This window comes from Ursus arctos, unplaced genomic scaffold (assembly GCF_023065955.2).
Source record: "Ursus arctos isolate Adak ecotype North America unplaced genomic scaffold, UrsArc2.0 scaffold_21, whole genome shotgun sequence".
Classification (NCBI taxonomy): Eukaryota; Metazoa; Chordata; class Mammalia; order Carnivora; family Ursidae; genus Ursus; species Ursus arctos.
In genome coordinates, this window is record NW_026622886.1 from 48,845,818 (window position 1) to 48,861,528 (window position 15,711).

The window sequence follows — 15,711 nt, forward strand, 5'->3', positions numbered from 1 at the left end:
GTGTATACGTGTGCACATGTCCGTGCTGCTATTTCTCGGGAAGGGCTAGAGCATGTATCACGTGCCTTCTCCCATCCCCCATCCCCTCCCTGCCTGAGTCAGGAATCTGCTGTCTTTATTGTTGCTGTCTCTGGAGAGTCCTGGGTTGGGGTGGTGGAGACCCTCTCCTTTTTCATGTTGACCTTCGATTCCAGAACTTCAGAGCTAACTGACTGGCACAGAGCCCAGTGGGGGCAGGGTGGGGGACTGAGGAGCAGAAAACTAAACTGTGCAGGATTCTGAGGCTTAAAGCAAAAATGGGCTGCTGACTAGAAATCCCCCCCCCCCCGCCAAAGAGGACTGAGTCAGCTGGAGATTCTGGGCACTCACGTAGCCCTTGATCCATCCAGGAGCCCAGAGAAATCTCTGAACTTTTCTAATTTGCAAAAGGTTCATTTTGTTTCTGCTTCTGAGCCCTAGGTTCCCATGGCTGGAAGGACGGGGTTTGTTGACCTAAAAGACCACCCCCCCCCTTCCCAAGAAACAAAGATGAATGCTCCTGGAGTCATTTTAACCCATTAACTCACCCACCATCGGCCCAGTGTCAGGTACAGGAGGAGGGGAAGATGTGCTAGTGCCAGAAAGTTCTGCTTACCTATGGAGAAGGCACAGCCCCATAAGCCAAGAATATGGAGACAGCTACAGCTGTGCCCCTTCCCTTCCTGAAGGAGCTGAAGGATGGGGAATCCCTGAGGATGGTCCCAAGGGGGCCTGGCTCCCTGGGAAGTGGGAATACTAAGGACTGACTCTGTACCTCCATATCCTAAACCTCACCAAAGACCCTTTACCAGGAAGAGAGTCCAGGGCTGCTGGACTAGGGCACCTGCCCAGAAGGGGAAACTAAGGTAGACCCTTCCCAAGAGGGTCATTGCAACATGAGACCCAAGAGAGTTGCCAGGCAACCCCAGCCCCGCCTACTGTGCCTGGGTGCTAATCCCCAGCTCCACCACTCAGGGGAGGGGATTGGCTGAGGAGCTCGAAGGGGGGCGTCGCCACTACCTCTCTCAAAGGTTAAATAGGGGTTCAAGCAAGGACGCAAGATGCCTGGGAGAAGTGCTCTCCTTGAGTCCCCTGAACCAGACCATGACCCAGACCCTCAAGCTCGCCTCCAGGGTGTTCCATCGCGTCCACTGTGCTCCCAAGCTGGGCACCTCACTGGGCTGCAGAGGCTCCGACTCAGCGCCCCGGAGCTTGGCGGACATCCCAGGCCCCTCCACGCCCGTCTTCCTTGCTGAACTTTTCTGCAAGGGGGGTCTGTCGCGGCTACATGAGCTGCAGGTAGAGGGGGACGTTCCTGGGAGTGGAATGCTGGGGAAACTGGCTTTAACGACACCAGAAAGGACAGGCTAGTGCAGAAAGGAGGAGGAGGGCCAGTGACAACAGATTCCCACGAATTAGAAAAGTTGGGGCTGCGGGCGGTGGTTCGACCCGCTCGGAGTCCATCCCACATCCAGCAGAAGAGTGTGCTCAAAAAGCGCCTTCTCGCTGTGCCGAAGTCGGGGCTAGGTAGGTCCAGAACCAGCGCGCGGGAGGCGGAAACGCACAGTACCTTCCCCGCGCCTCCGACTTAAAGCTACAGGCGCTCCTCTTCAGTTACTGGGCATTCGTTCTGAGATAGTCCACATGAGGAGTTGTCAGGGTTTTCTTCGCCTCGGCTCAGCCCAGGTGACCTAAGAGAGGTTCAGAATGTCTGCTTTGTGCAAAGTTCCTCTGCTTTGCCCATCACACTCAAACTTCCTAGGGATGGGAAGTGGGGGAAAGAAAAGGAGGAAGGGTTTGCAGCATCAGGGCTATATACTAGCTGGGAGCCTGTGAAGAAACAGAAGCTCCCTCTTGCAATGCCCAGCCAACATCCTTGACGTCGGCACGGACCAAGCTGGAAGTCCCTGGCCCGGGTCTCCAGTGTCCACCGTGCCCGTTCTCCCAGGTGCAAGGCGTTGCGCGCTTCGGGCCCGTGTGGTTGGCCAGCTTTGGGACGGTGCGCACTGTGTACGTGGCGGCCCCTACACTCGTCGAGCAGCTCTTGCGACAGGAGGGGCCCCGGCCCGAGCGCTGCAGCTTCTCACCCTGGACAGAGCACCGTCGCCGCCGCCAGCGGGCTTGCGGGCTGCTCACCGCGTGAGTCCTCTCTGGCCCCAAAGCCCAAACGCCCGGCTGCGTCCCTCTCCTGTGGCTGGTCTGGAAACAGTCTGTCCCGGGGTGTGGAGGGAGGTTGGCCTTTTCCCCCAACCGTCTGGCAAAGTGGGCTTCCCACCCCAGCCTGTTTCGCCCAGGCTCAGGTAGAACCCCGCCCCACAAAGCGAGTTGTCCCCCACCCATCTCCCTGTCTTTTGAGTCCGGAATCCTGGAAATCCGCGGACGGGGCGAAGGTACCAGGACCTAGATGGAATTGAAGATTCCGTGACTCAAGTTACCCAGGAACCCAGGCCCCCGGGCCAGGAAATGAGTAACGAGGAGGGGGGACCGAAAGCAGGCGCAAGTAGGAGCAGGTTTTTGTACCCCAAGGAAGCAGCCGCAATCCTTTTCCTGGCCACCCCAGCCAAACACGCTCCATCTCCTCTGCAGCCAGCCCCGTCGGGCCGCCTCCACACACCCCCATCCGCTCTGATGCGCCCCCTCTCTGCACACCCGCAGGGAAGGCGAAGAATGGCAGAGGCTCCGCAGCCTCCTGGCCCCGCTGCTCCTCCGGCCTCAGGCGGCCGCCCGCTATGCCGGAACCCTGGACAATGTGGTCCATGACCTTGTGCGGCGACTGCGGCACCAACGGGGACGCGGTGCTGGGCCGCCCACCCTGGTTCGGGACGTGGCAGGAGAGTTTTACAAGTTTGGACTAGAAGGTGGGTCCCAAGACGGGGGCAAGCGTGGGAGGCACCCGCCTGGTCTCCCCGTGCCCTGACAGCGCCCCCTCCCGCCCAGGCATAGCCGCGGTGCTCCTGGGTTCCCGCCTGGGCTGCCTGGAGGCCGAAGTGCCTCCGGACACAGAGACCTTCATCCGCGCGGTGGGATCGGTGTTTGTGTCCACGCTGTTGACCATGGCGATGCCCAGCTGGCTTCACCACCTCGTGCCGGGACCCTGGGGCCGCCTCTGCCGAGACTGGGACCAGATGTTTGCATTCGGTAAGGCACGGAAACGAAGTGGGGATAGGGGACATAAAGCTGTTCAGGGACGGTGAGGCATCCCTGTACCTTCTCCCCCGCACAGCCCAGCAGCACGTGGAGAGGCGAGAGGCTGAGGTAGCCTTGAGGAGCAAGGGAAAGCCTGAGCAGGACATGGGATCTGGGGCACACCTGACCTACTTCCTGTTCCGGGAAGAGTTGCCTGCTGCGTCCATCCTGGGCAATGTGACGGAGCTGCTACTGGCTGGAGTGGACACAGTAAGGTTCTTCTCCATGTTGGGAGCCCCACTTCCAGAGCTTAGCCTCTCCGGTTTCAGGGGCCACTTTGCTGCTGCAGGGGATCCACTATGACCCTTTTGGCCAGCTTGGTTTAACACCTCCTGAGCTCCAGACTGCCTCATATTCTGCCCCCTTTACTGGGTGTCCACTCTCAACACTTCTGAGGCTCTCACCTGTCCTCTCAGGTATCCAACACACTCTCCTGGGCTCTGTATGAACTCTCTCGGCACCCCGAAGTCCAGACAGCACTCCACTCTGAGATCACAGCTGCCCTGGGACCTGGCTGCAATGCCCACCCCTCAGCTACTGCTCTATCCCAGCTGCCCCTGCTAAAAGCAGTGGTCAAGGAAGTGCTAAGGTGATGGGATGGGAAAGAGAAGCTAAAGAAAATGTTGAGAAGGGCTGGGGAAGCAGATAGTGAATGGGAGCGGGGAGAATGAGCAGAAGAAAATGGTACCGGCTCCTAGCCAAGAATGGGTTTGGACGTAGGAGGCTTGGGGACGAGAGGGAGGCTACATCCCCCAGTCTTACCTTGCTGTTTTCCTCTTGTTCGGCAAACCAGACTGTACCCTGTGGTACCTGGAAATTCCCGTGTCCCAGACAAAGACATTCGTGTGGGTGACTATATTATCCCCAAAAACGTGAGTAGAGCCTATGGGCCCCTTTTATTAAGCCATCCCTCACAATATTGGGCCTCATTGTCTTCTCAAACACTCCATATAAGCCCTTCACCTTCCCTTTGGCATGAATGCCTCTCTCTGGGATGTTATGGGGCAGTGGAGTAATCATGCCAAAGTAGCCCCAGAAAACTTACCCCATCACCAACCAGAGCCTGCTTTTGCTCCAATCTATATATCCTCTTTTCCATGTCCCTCCCTGCATTCGTGGGCCCAAACTGACAAGTTTATGTTCCTTCCCCATCAGACGCTGGTCACGCTGTGTCATTATGCCACCTCAAGGGACCCTGGCCAGTTCCCAGAGCCAAATTCTTTTCGTCCAGCTCGATGGCTGGGGACAGGTGCAGCCCCTCACCCGTTTGCCTCTCTCCCCTTTGGCTTCGGCAAGCGCAGCTGCATGGGGAGACGCCTGGCAGAGCTTGAGCTGCAGCTGGCTTTGGCTCAGGTGAGTGATCTAGACATACCTTCCCCAGACATGAGAGACCCTAACCCTCTAAAGCGGTGAGCTCGTCTACAAGCATAGCAAAATACATGACTTGGTAAACCTAATCCTCTGAAATATAGTAATCCTGTTTTAAGTCTAGAGGGTGAGCAAGAATATTTGGACTATTTTTCCCCCTGCCATAATCCCTTAAGGAATTCCCTACTGACAACAGGTGCCATTTCAATATCGACCAACCTAACACTAATAATACCCTTTACCCATCAAACCCACCATTGTAGACTCCTCCCAAAGTGAGGGGCCTTCTTCCTCCCTTTCCAGATCTTGACCCACTTTGAGGTGAAGCCTGAGCCAGGTGCTGCCCCAATCCGACCCATGACCCGGACTGTCCTGGTACCCGAGAGGAGCATCAACCTACAGTTTGTGGACAGATAGTCCCGTGGAAGGAGGCTATCATCATCACCCTTTCTCTCATTGTAGGGATTTATTAGGCACAAGACCAAGAGATGTGTATTCCCCCCGAGAACTGTCTATTTGACCAGACTGATTAGAAGGACGCTGGCAAACTGCTTGAGGCAGCCCTGACCAAGGTGTGGAATACACCTTGGCCTGACCCATCAGGCCCTAAGAAAACCATGGTCCTTCTGCCTACTCAGCTTTTCTCCTGGTCTTATCATATGCATCCTTCAAGGGCCAGCTCAGATCTTAACTAATAGTGTTGGGTGGCCTGAGGAAGGATTCAACCACTGTCCTTTTGGGGCTTCCACAGGTTCAGGAGCTGCTGGGTAAGCACTTATCACCACATGAGCTGAGTAATTATGCATCTGGTCTGCACCTGGTTGGTCTTCTCTCCTTGCATGTGAGCTCTTTGAGAGGAGGAATGAGACCTTTATTCAGTTTTTATATCCCCTGCCAAGGCCTGTCCCTGATTGGATGGTGCTATACAGGTTCTCAGATTGAGTCTGGACCATGTGGCAGAAGGGACAAGCAGCTTCCCAGGCTCTGTCTACTCGCCTTCTTCCTCATCTTATCCCTAGGAAGGCGAGTCTGCCCTCACCTGGTTTATGACGTTTTAAAACTCTCCTTGACTCTCTGGTCACTATTAGGGGTTGGCTTGTCCCACCATTTAGTTCCTGGGCAGAGACATCTTTGGACCTATACCTGCCTAAGCCTTCCTTTTGTATATTGGAAATTTTTCATATTCATAGTTTTGAAATAAAAGAATCAAATGTTCCATCCTTGGTTTTTTATTTACTTCTCTTCCACTTCTACTTCCTATAATCCTGGAGGCAAGACCCTCACCCAAATCCCCTACTTTGATTCCTCTGGTCCTGGGAGTGACCTCCATAACCATGGGAGGTCTAGACACCTGGGAGAGTGGTTTGCATCACAAAACCAACACGTTTCTGTCTGTACTGGGAAGAGCCAGAGTCTGGCTCCCTGTAAGAGATTAAGGGGGTGGTGGTGAAAAGCAACAGCCTAATGCCAAGGGTTAGGCTGTAAAAATGGGTTGAGGAGCTAGGGATTTGCTAGAGATGGCCAGAGGCAACTGACTCTTTGGTGGAAGTGCTTTTGGAACCTGGACTGCCAGGACCAAAGGATATCTGCCCTCTCTAGAGAAGTTGCTCCGAGGTAATTTTCTTCAGAGAAAGACAGGGATACATGCACAGAAGTGAAGTCAGACAGGATGAAAGCTGAGTGTGGGGGTGGCCAGAAGCCCCGGGCACTGAGGCAGAAGGGGGAGGGCAGAAAGAGCCTCTGTTTCCCTGAGTCAGCATTCTCTGGCCCCCCAGAGGCTGGGCACAGTTCTCCCCTTGTGATGTATACAGATTAACTCATCTGCCATACAAATAAATCTCTCAGCACACTCCCCGCAGCCCCTCCCTAGCCTAGATTACCCTCCCCACGTCAGGACTTGCCCCCCTGCCTCCGGCTCCTCTCCATTCCAATTAGCTGGATGGAGATGGAGACACTTCCTCCTCCTCCTCCTCCACCAGCTCGACCCCCTGCCCTAGACGGGGCTCCCTGACCACAGACACTGTTTGCCACCAGGCCTTCTGAGGGCATCTATTTTTGTAAGATCTACAGTATAGCTGAGGCCTTGTGCAGAGACCAAGGTTTGTGTGCCTTTACTGCCCCACCTCTCAACTCTACTGTATTGTGTCCGCCCCCACTCCCCTATCACTAAGCTTAACTTGAACCTAAGTGACCTGATTTTTAGCAGATCCGAACTTTGAGGGAGAATAAAGCCCGGCTTCCTCTCACATTCTTTCCCCTGGAATCAGTGATGAGAATTCTGTACACCCACATTCCTCACTGGGCAATTATGACTGATCTACTTGAGGGTAGCAGTTCCCATCATCCCATTGTGACCAGAATCTCTTTAAGTTGGATAAGGGAAGAAGTGACCATACTGATTGCTGGTCCCAACCCCCATACCAAGCAAGACTGCCAATGGTACCGAAAGGCAGGGAAACATACTGCCTGGCTTGGCCTAGTTTTAGGACCCAGAGTGCAACTGGAGAGGGTGTGTTTGTGTATGTCTGTTCTTCCATGGAGGGCCATAATGAGGGATAGTCCGGGTTTGGCAGAAGAAACCCCACCTGTGTCATACCTACGTGTCATATTTGCCAGGATAGGTACTAGTAGTCACTCTGATTTGCTGTCTCCCTTCTGGCCCCCACCAGCTATTTTGTGAACAGCAAATCAGGGAAGTCTGGCCCTTCTGCCTTCCCAGGTGGAGAATATGGAGGGTTGTCTCTCTAGGGAAACAATATCCCACTGGAAAAAAAAAATGGGGCACTTGGCCTCTGTCCCCTCTTTTAGATCTCCTCAGAGGTTAGAGGTGATACACCTCAATACTTCCAGGTGACTCAAACCTGAGTCTAGCTTCAATGCGAACATTCCCAGGCAAGTCTGGGTGCCAGCACCATGGACAGCAGCCAAGACCCTCTTTTAGAGAAGGACGGGGGAAGACCATTTCCAGGGCAAGGATGTGTGACCTTTAGTAGAGAAGCATTTCCCACAAAACATCCCCAGGGAGGAGGCAGAGCAGAACCTTCCTGAGAAAAGGACCAATAATAGGAAAGGCATCTGGATCTGACTTAACAATGTATGAAGTAATTATTTTAATTGCTGATGAATAGTTCATTTAAAAGACACCATCATTCATATAATACACAGCCCCAAGGCCTCAGAAGAAAGGGAGCAGGCCTCAGGCTGACCCACATTTTAACCAGTCCTTCCCAAACCCTTTCTCTATAAACAACAGCGCTCTACACTGCTGTCTCCAGACACAATACCTTCCAGTTAATACCACTAGCTGGGGCACAGGATCAGACCTGTGACCCTGAACTGCCATAGGAATAGCTTAAGCTGGGGTTGGAGATTCATAACATTGGGACCTTCTGTCTGTCTCACTGCAAATGACTCCAAATTCATTTCACACCACTTCCCTGGGTGAGCACATTATCTGAGAAGGACTAATAGAACCCACAAGTTCCCCAAAGCAAGAAGGATAATTCCATCCTTCCCCAGCCCCCAGCGTTTAGGGGGCTGGGGGAGCTCTCAGTTTTGCAAATAGCCACCATCCTTCACATTTGCAATATCTATTTCCCCTCATATTTCCATTTCTATTATAACACTCAACACAAATTCCCAAGGCTCTGTGCAGCTCCAGATGAAAAACACATTCTGGGATTTGTTAACCAGCTACTATTTGAAATAAATGGACCACCAACTAGTCTAGAAATCTTTTTACGCCATTACTAATTTTCTTTGCAATGGCATTCAACCTGTCCCTCATTTATCCTCATTCCAACCCTATGAGGTAGACAGGAAAACCATGGCGGAGAGATTTTTTTTTTTCTAAATCATACAACTTTCAGGTGGCAGGTCCACCCCTTAGACACTTCTGAGCACTGCCACCTAGCAGCCACTGTGAATTATTCGCCAGCAAGTGGGAGTTACACCTCCAACTCAGAACCCACTGCTGCATTTGGGATTTGCAACCTCTGCAGAGAAACCTCCCCACACCTCCCAACCCTCCAGAAAAACCCCAGATGAGAAAGGAGTCTCCACGTGCATATAAATGATTCTTTATGCCCTCCCCCCATGCAATGGGGGGTGGAGCAGGGGGAGGTCCCCCCCGCCCTCATGCAGGGAACGGGAGGTCAATGTATACTAGTCTTATTGCCAGCTGCCCTGTGGCCATGGGGTGGGGAGTGGGGGGGTCTACAACCCCTTTCTTCTGGCATTGGTCCCCCTTCACCAAGTCACCATGGTGGAGCTGGGGGGCTGGAGGCCCTAGGAGCTGAGGTAAGGACGGTTCTCTAGGGAAGAAAAGATGCTCTCCCCACCTGCCCACTGGTTGCCCCAGGATGAGTGTGAGGAGCTATCGGTGGGGGCTGGAATGTCATCCAGGTGTCTCTACCCAGTGGGTAGTAAAGGCCAGACAATGTCTCCAGCTTGAGGCTGCCCACAGAGATCCTCAGTGGTGGGGGCAGTGTGCCCCAAACACCTTGTCCAGGTGGTACCTCCAGCAGCCATGACAGCTTATCTCTGGCCGATGCATCGATTCAAGATCCCTGCTCCTGGAGTTCAGTTTCAGACCGTGGTGACCCTCATGACAACCTCTCGGCCAGAATGGGAACTGGAACGGGCATCTGGTGGCCGCAGCTGTCCAAGGAGGTGTAGGATTGTGTAACCACAGCGCTGAGGCAAGAGCGTCCGCATGCGCTGGGCAGCCGGGGGGCGGCTGGTGGCCCCAGAGGGGGGGCCCGTCCGTGAGGTCCTGGGGCCCGGCTTCCCTGCCGTCCCTCCCCCTGCATCTCCTCCTATGTCCTTGGTCTTGTCATAATTCAGGACCTTCCATTGCTGGTTCACTGCCTGCCAGCGCTTGAAGATGCGGTAGACAGAGGAGCCTTCATGGACGATGAGGCCTGAGTGAAAAGGATAAGAAATCCAGGGTCACCTGCTGCCCAGACCTAGGTACTTAAGCAAGTATTTCTCCAGAGTGAGGAGATGGGGTCTGTAAAAGGCCTGAAGAAGCAGGGAAGGGAGAGGCACCAAGAGAGACCTAAAGGCTCCCAATGGTAGAAAATGTGGCTGTGGAGCTGAGGGAATGGCAGGGAAAGTTAACTGTGTGAGTTGGAAGAAAACACTGAGCAGGTAAGGGGGAGAGGTGCCCTCACCTATGCAGACGACATCCATGAAGCCGTACATGCCGTAGCAGATCTGAAAGAGCAGATCCTGCCGCTGCCACTTGGCTGACGGGCTGAGTGAGGACCAGATGAGCCAGGAGATGCTGGCAACGAGGAAGAGAGAGCCCAGAACTATGGCTGCAATCTGGACCTTCTCGATGACCGTCAGGGAGATGGCCTGCCACTGTGCGGGAGAAAGGGCTCCAAAAAGTCACAGAAAGAGAAGGAGGGCCAGGTGATGAGTGGCCCTGAAGAGGAAGATGCTCCCGAGCCTTCCTGAAACCTTTCAGGCAGGATTAACGATCTGTCTCCTCTGTGCCCTGATCACACCTAGTACGAAGCACTCTTCACACTGTTTGAGACCATTTGCCTGTCTTATTTTAGAAAGGCAGGATCGGGCAAGTGCTCTGAAAGCAGACCGCGTAGGTTTGAATTCCAAATACTAACGCCATCACTTACGGGCTGCGTAGCTGTGGGCAAGTTTTTAAATCTCTTTGAGCATCGGTATCTTTACCTTTAAAATGGAGATAATAATGGCACAGACTAATAGGGTTATTATGAAGGTCAAACGAGTTACTATACACCAGGAGTGTAACACATAGAAAACACTACATTTGCTATCATCTTCATCTTTTGCTGCTTTTTTTTTTTTTTTTTTTTTTTTTTGCTGTCTCAGTGCCTAAAACAGTGCCTGGAATAGGCGGCACCCAACAAATGTGAATAAATGAAGGAAGGGAGGATTTAGAGGCAGACAGGAGATTGTGATAATGGTGGGGAGAGCTAACTTTGAGGAAAGATGAAACGGATAAACAGGCTCCCTGGAGAGTCCCTGATTCTGACCGCTGAAAGGCCCTTGCCCCCGTCTGGAACTTCTCTCTTTGCACCTCACCTGCAGTGGGTTCTTGGTGCTGATCGCCAGGACCTGGTACTTGAAGTAGCAGAGCTCACAGCTCCAGGAGCCCCTCTCACTGATCCAGCGGATGAGGCAGGGCTGGTGTGTGCAGCGCACTGAGCCGTCGCAGCGGCAGGGGCTCAGGAGCTCCCCCTGGAGGAAGAGTGAGGAGGGTCCCTGTCAGCTGTCACCACCCACCCCACTCCTCCCCACTCCAAGAGAGGCAAACCTCTCCAGGTCGGTCATTCTCCAACGTTAAGAAAAAAAAAAACAAAAAACAAAAAACAAACCTCAGGCCTTTCACCCAAAATAGGGCAAGAGGCTAAGGCCACAGCAAAAAAGAAAAAAGAGCTCAACGTAAACTTCCCTGACCAAATAGATATAGGCTAAAAAAAAATGGGGTGGGGGGAATGACTAGGTCTCCTCCTTTCCTAAAATTTGGGGAGGCTGCTATTTAAGGCTTCCCAAATGGAAAGCTACCCCTTAGGATCTGGAGGGACGGGAGGGTCAGAGCTTCTGAGCCATGCCTTCCTCCTCCTTCCCATCGCTGTGAAGTATTTTGCACATGTGGTGCAGACTGGGATGGGTTCTTGTCCTCAGTTTCCAGATATCAAAAAGAGGGGAGAGATCCTGGGTGTGGGAACGGAGTGTGTCGCCCTTTAATCAAGGAATAATTTCTCATGACACAGGTACACCCCCTCCACCCCCCAGCACTATCCCGGGACAACTTTGTCCATAACATTTAAACAAAGAGTACTCTTTGGAACGAAATGGAAAGTTACGGAATGGGAAGTGAAGAAAAGTGCCCCACGGAGAGAAATACTGAGTGAGGCAAGGCCCCTCCCTTCAAAGGGGGAGCAGAAGCACTCTGCCCACCTCCGAGTGAATAGGCCCCTCTCACCCTACGGAGACCCGGGGGTGCGAGAAGTGGGGCAGAAAGGCTGTCCCCGTTAGTAGGTGAAGAGATTTTGAGCCCTCCCAGGAGAAAGCCCCACCCTTTCCCTGGGAACCCCTGACCCCCCTCCACGCCAAACGTGCGCTCCCGGACTCTCCAGCCAGCCCCCCTCCCCCAGCCGCACCCGGTACCCACTCTGGGTCCTGGGTCCCGCCCAGCCTCCTCAGGCCCCGCCCCCTGTTCGCGGTCGGCCAGGGCGCCCCAGGTGCGCGCCCCCACCCCTCCCCACCCGGCCGGGTACCCAGGCCTGACCTGCTCCGGGCCCTGGAAGCAGATTCGGCACTGGGGGGTTCGGAGCCCGCTGTCCAGGCTGCTGCTGAGCGACAGGGCGTCCAGCGCGCCCGGGGGCGGCGGCGGCGGTGCGGGCGGCGGCGGGGGTCCGGCCCGCGGTTCCTTGTCGCCGGCCAGGCCCCGGGCCCGCGGCTCCGACCCGTAGTACTCCTCTTCGTCGCCGTCGCCGTCCCGGGTCGAGCAGCCGACGAAGGGCGCCCAGCCGCAGCCGCCTCCCCCGCCCCCCCGAGGCTGCGGCTCGGCCCGGGGCCGCCCCCCGCCCGTCAGCACCAGCAGCTTCAGCTCGTTCAGGAACATGCGGAGCCGAGACTTGAGCATCGTCCGGGCGCCGGGGGGCGGGAGGCGGCGTGCAAGGGGGGCTCTCGGGCGGCGGGGGTAAGGGAGAGGACAAGGCCGGGAAGGGGGCGCGCGCTGGAGAGCCGAGCCGGGCCGGGGTCTTCGGGGCCTGAGAGCGCCGTTTACTGCTGCCACAGCCGGGGTTCCGGGGCTTGCGGGGCCGAGAGGGCTGGTGGCCCGGGGGCGGCGGGGCGGGCAGCCATGGCCGGGGCAGGGGGCGGGGAGGGGGGGCTCAAGGTGCCGCGCCCCACGGGTCCGGGTCTGGAGCGGGCCGGGCCCCCGGGGTTACGCGCCCCGGTCCTCCTGCGGCGGGGCCGCCCCCCATCGCCGTCCTGTTGGCCCCAGTCCCGCTCAGGTTCCCGGCTCCAGCTCGGCTCGGCCCGTGCGCTCGGCGGTGGCAAATGGCGGCTCCTTCCGGCGGCGGCGGCGGCGGCGGAGACCCCCCCGGAGCGGCGGGCGGGCGGGGCGGGCGGGGCGGGAGCCGGGGAGCCGGTGAGGGATGGAGGGAGGGGCGGGGCGGGGAGCGGGAGAGGAGAAGTGGCCGCGGCTGCGCATCCCCGCCCTGCCCCGCACGAGCAGGTGTCCCCAGAGGCGGGGGCGAGTGTGCGAGCCCGGGGGAGGGTGGAGGGAGGGGAGTGGCCAAGGAAGGGGGGTGTGCACACGGGTAGGAGAATAGGTGTGTTAATGGGGGTCGGGGGGAGGGGTGGTGAGCGGGTGAGGATGTAAGGTGAGTGGTCAAAGACACAGGTGCACCAGGGAGGGAGAAGCTTGTGCAAGATGGGAGTGTGCAAAGAAAGAGCTATGCCAGGGCCTGAGGTGCGAGGAAGGTGAGCAAGAGATGCACTTAAGCAATAAACACGGAAAAGTGTGCACGGTGTGGAACAGTAGAAAACAGATAAATGTGTAAGGGATGCAATCGGATTGTATGAAAAACAGAAGTGTGTAATTGTAATGTGTGAGGGAGGTGAGTGAGCAAGGGAGACAAGAGTGCTAAAGGATGAGAGTGTCTTTCCTGGTGCTCTCTCCTGCCTCACCACACTACATTGAAGTGAATACTACACACACACACACACACACTCAGCTCTTCGGTTTTGCTTTTACAGAGGCCTTGACCCTGAGAACCAGTTCTACCCCCTCATCACATTATTTCTGCCTTACACTTTTATCCTCCCTCTCCAATGCTGAGGGAAAAGGGATTCCAGAGGAGCCCTTTGGGTCAAACACACTGGAAAAAAATTAATTAGTAAAAGAGTAATTAACAGGAGAAGGGAGGGTATGGAACCAGGGACAGACTGCCAAACTAAGTCTCCTCAATAAAAGTGATTAAGGAGAGTAATGCTTTATGAAGTATTCAAATGTTTTGGATGGATGAATGAATGAATCACAAAGAGGGCTGGAACCCAAGGCAACACCGAGGATGACTTTTATTCTGAAGACAGTAAGCTGTGGAAGGTGAAGCTGAAGTGGACCCTGCTGGTGTAGGAAAGAAGTTTGACAAACTCACTTTGCCTGCCAGAAGGTTTATAAACCAACCAGTCCCAGCAAGACAGCCAATAAAACATTCACCTCAGAAGCCCCTTAGCCAGTTTAGACCTTGAGGTTTTTCTTTCCAGTGTCCCAGCTGCCCTTGTCAACAAGGGGCCAGACCTACAACTATCAGAATGCAAAGAGGGGGAATCTGTACTGACCTGTATTCCCTTTTGCCCTGGAGCATGGTTTATATTCATCTCCAGCCTCAGCTCTTACATCCTCCCCTAGATGGTTAAGGAGAATAGAAGTTAAGGTGGAAGGAGTGGCAGGCACCTGGGTGGCTCAGTGGGTTAAGTGGCCGCCTTCAGTTCAGGTCGCAATCCCAAGGTCCTGTGCCTGGCTCGCTGCTCTGCAGGGAGTCTGCTTCTCCCTCTGCCCCTTCCCCCGTGTTCTCGCTCTCTTTTTCTCAAATAAATAAAATCTTTTTTTAAAGGATTTTATTTATTTATTTGACAGAGAGAGGCAGCGGGAGAGGGAACGCAAGCAGGGGTAGTGGGAGAGGGAGAAGCAGGCTGAACAGGGGCGGGGCTCAATCCCAGGACCCTCGGATCATGACCAGAGCGAAGGCAGACACTTAACGACTGAGCCACCCAGGTGCCCTGTAAATAAAATCTTTTTTTAAAAAAGGGTGGAAGGAGTGGCAAATAGAGTTATAAAATGGTTTCAGATTTTAGACAATTTTTCACAAATGAGATAATGATCCCTTTCCTCCTTATTCCCATTCCCCTAAAGGGTTAGGAGATAATAATAATAATAATAGTTGGACCCAGTAACCAGTAAGACAAGGAAAGTCAGAGAAACCTGTCTGTTGTCTACCTAAGTGTCTGTGAGCAGAGGCTATTTAGAAAAGTCTGTGTTCTGGGCAGGAGCAAGGGCTAAGAAAGTTTGCACTGGAGAAAAGAGGGGGGCAGAATGACCCCAAACAAGGAGTCACAGGGTTTGTGGAAGAGCACAAATCATTTTCGTGCAATGCCGTGGTCCGAGGTGGTGGCGGTGGCGGTGGTGGAGGTAACTTCCCTGCACATGCTCATTCCTGTATTTATCCATCTATATATAATGTGTAAAGTATACACACATACATACTCATATACAGACACACATATATCATAGCATCTCAGTGTTGGAAAGAACCTTAAAGGTTAAGTATTCCTGTCTCTTTCTCATTGATAACTTCTCTGCCAGAAAGCACTATTTTAATACTACCAGGAAGGGGTGGAAGTTAGAAGAGGGGAGGACGTTACCCTGACACTCTTCCTGTTGGATTACTGTATTAATCTACCCTCCATCAATCCTTTAATCCTAGTTTTGCCCTCAAATGGGTATTGTCTACTGTTTTATACAACCACACTGTTGACTACATCTTTACAGACAGCCTCACCACTACTTTAAAGGGCTAGTGACTGAGACACCCAAAAAACCCCGCATGCACACAGGAAGCAAGCACTCAGTAGAAATGTGTTGAATGAGTGAATGAATGAAACAAAGACACAAATGAGAATATGTTTTCCCATGGCGGTGAAGCAGGAAGGCGACAGCCCCCATCCCGTCCCATCCTCCCGATCCCAGACCACCATATAGAGAGTGAGAGACGTGTAGTGTGTAGCGAGACTGGAGAAGCGCTCAGGCTCGGCCTGCAGCCCTGAGTTGGGATCTGGGTGGCCCAGGTTGCCATGGCACCGCATTGGACTCCACCCTCTCTCGTCTCCCCCACCCCCACCCCCCCTCCGCCAGGGTCTTGCAGTCAGTCACGTGCCCCGCCGCGTAACCACACCTCTGCTTCTCAGAGCTAAGTCAAGCGGTCACGTGTGATAGCAACAGATCACGTGGCCGCCATCTCCGCCTCCGCCCCTTTCCCCTCCCCGCCCCCTTCCCAGTCAAAGCCTCTCCCGGCTACCCCTCTGCGCATGAGTGGCTCGTCACGTGCCCCGAACGTCCGGCTTTCGCCCCGCCCC

At 54.5% G+C, this 15,711-nt stretch overlaps 2 protein-coding genes across 2 annotated transcripts; one reads left to right on the forward strand and one right to left on the reverse strand.

Annotated features, from left to right (window-relative positions):
- The first annotated feature begins 46 nt into the window (after positions 1–46).
- Positions 47–5,788, forward strand: LOC113256358 (25-hydroxyvitamin D-1 alpha hydroxylase, mitochondrial). Its single transcript, XM_026500141.4, has 9 exons — positions 47–1,317; positions 1,967–2,157; positions 2,674–2,876; positions 2,956–3,156; positions 3,242–3,414; positions 3,621–3,793; positions 3,998–4,076; positions 4,360–4,557; positions 4,876–5,788. Exons 1-9 carry the CDS (start codon positions 1,123–1,125, stop codon positions 4,987–4,989), a joined length of 1,527 nt encoding a protein of 508 aa, XP_026355926.2. The 5' UTR covers positions 47–1,122; the 3' UTR covers positions 4,990–5,788.
- A 1,540-nt stretch (positions 5,789–7,328) lies between these two features.
- On the reverse strand, positions 7,329–12,424 carry MARCHF9 (membrane associated ring-CH-type finger 9). The gene is made up of 4 exons (XM_026500142.4): positions 11,855–12,424; positions 10,645–10,800; positions 9,747–9,939; positions 7,329–9,494 (listed from the first exon to the last, which is right to left on the reverse strand). Exons 1-4 carry the CDS (start codon positions 12,209–12,211, stop codon positions 9,160–9,162), a joined length of 1,041 nt encoding a protein of 346 aa, XP_026355927.1. The 5' UTR covers positions 12,212–12,424; the 3' UTR covers positions 7,329–9,159.
- Between the last annotated feature and the right edge of the window lie 3,287 nt (positions 12,425–15,711).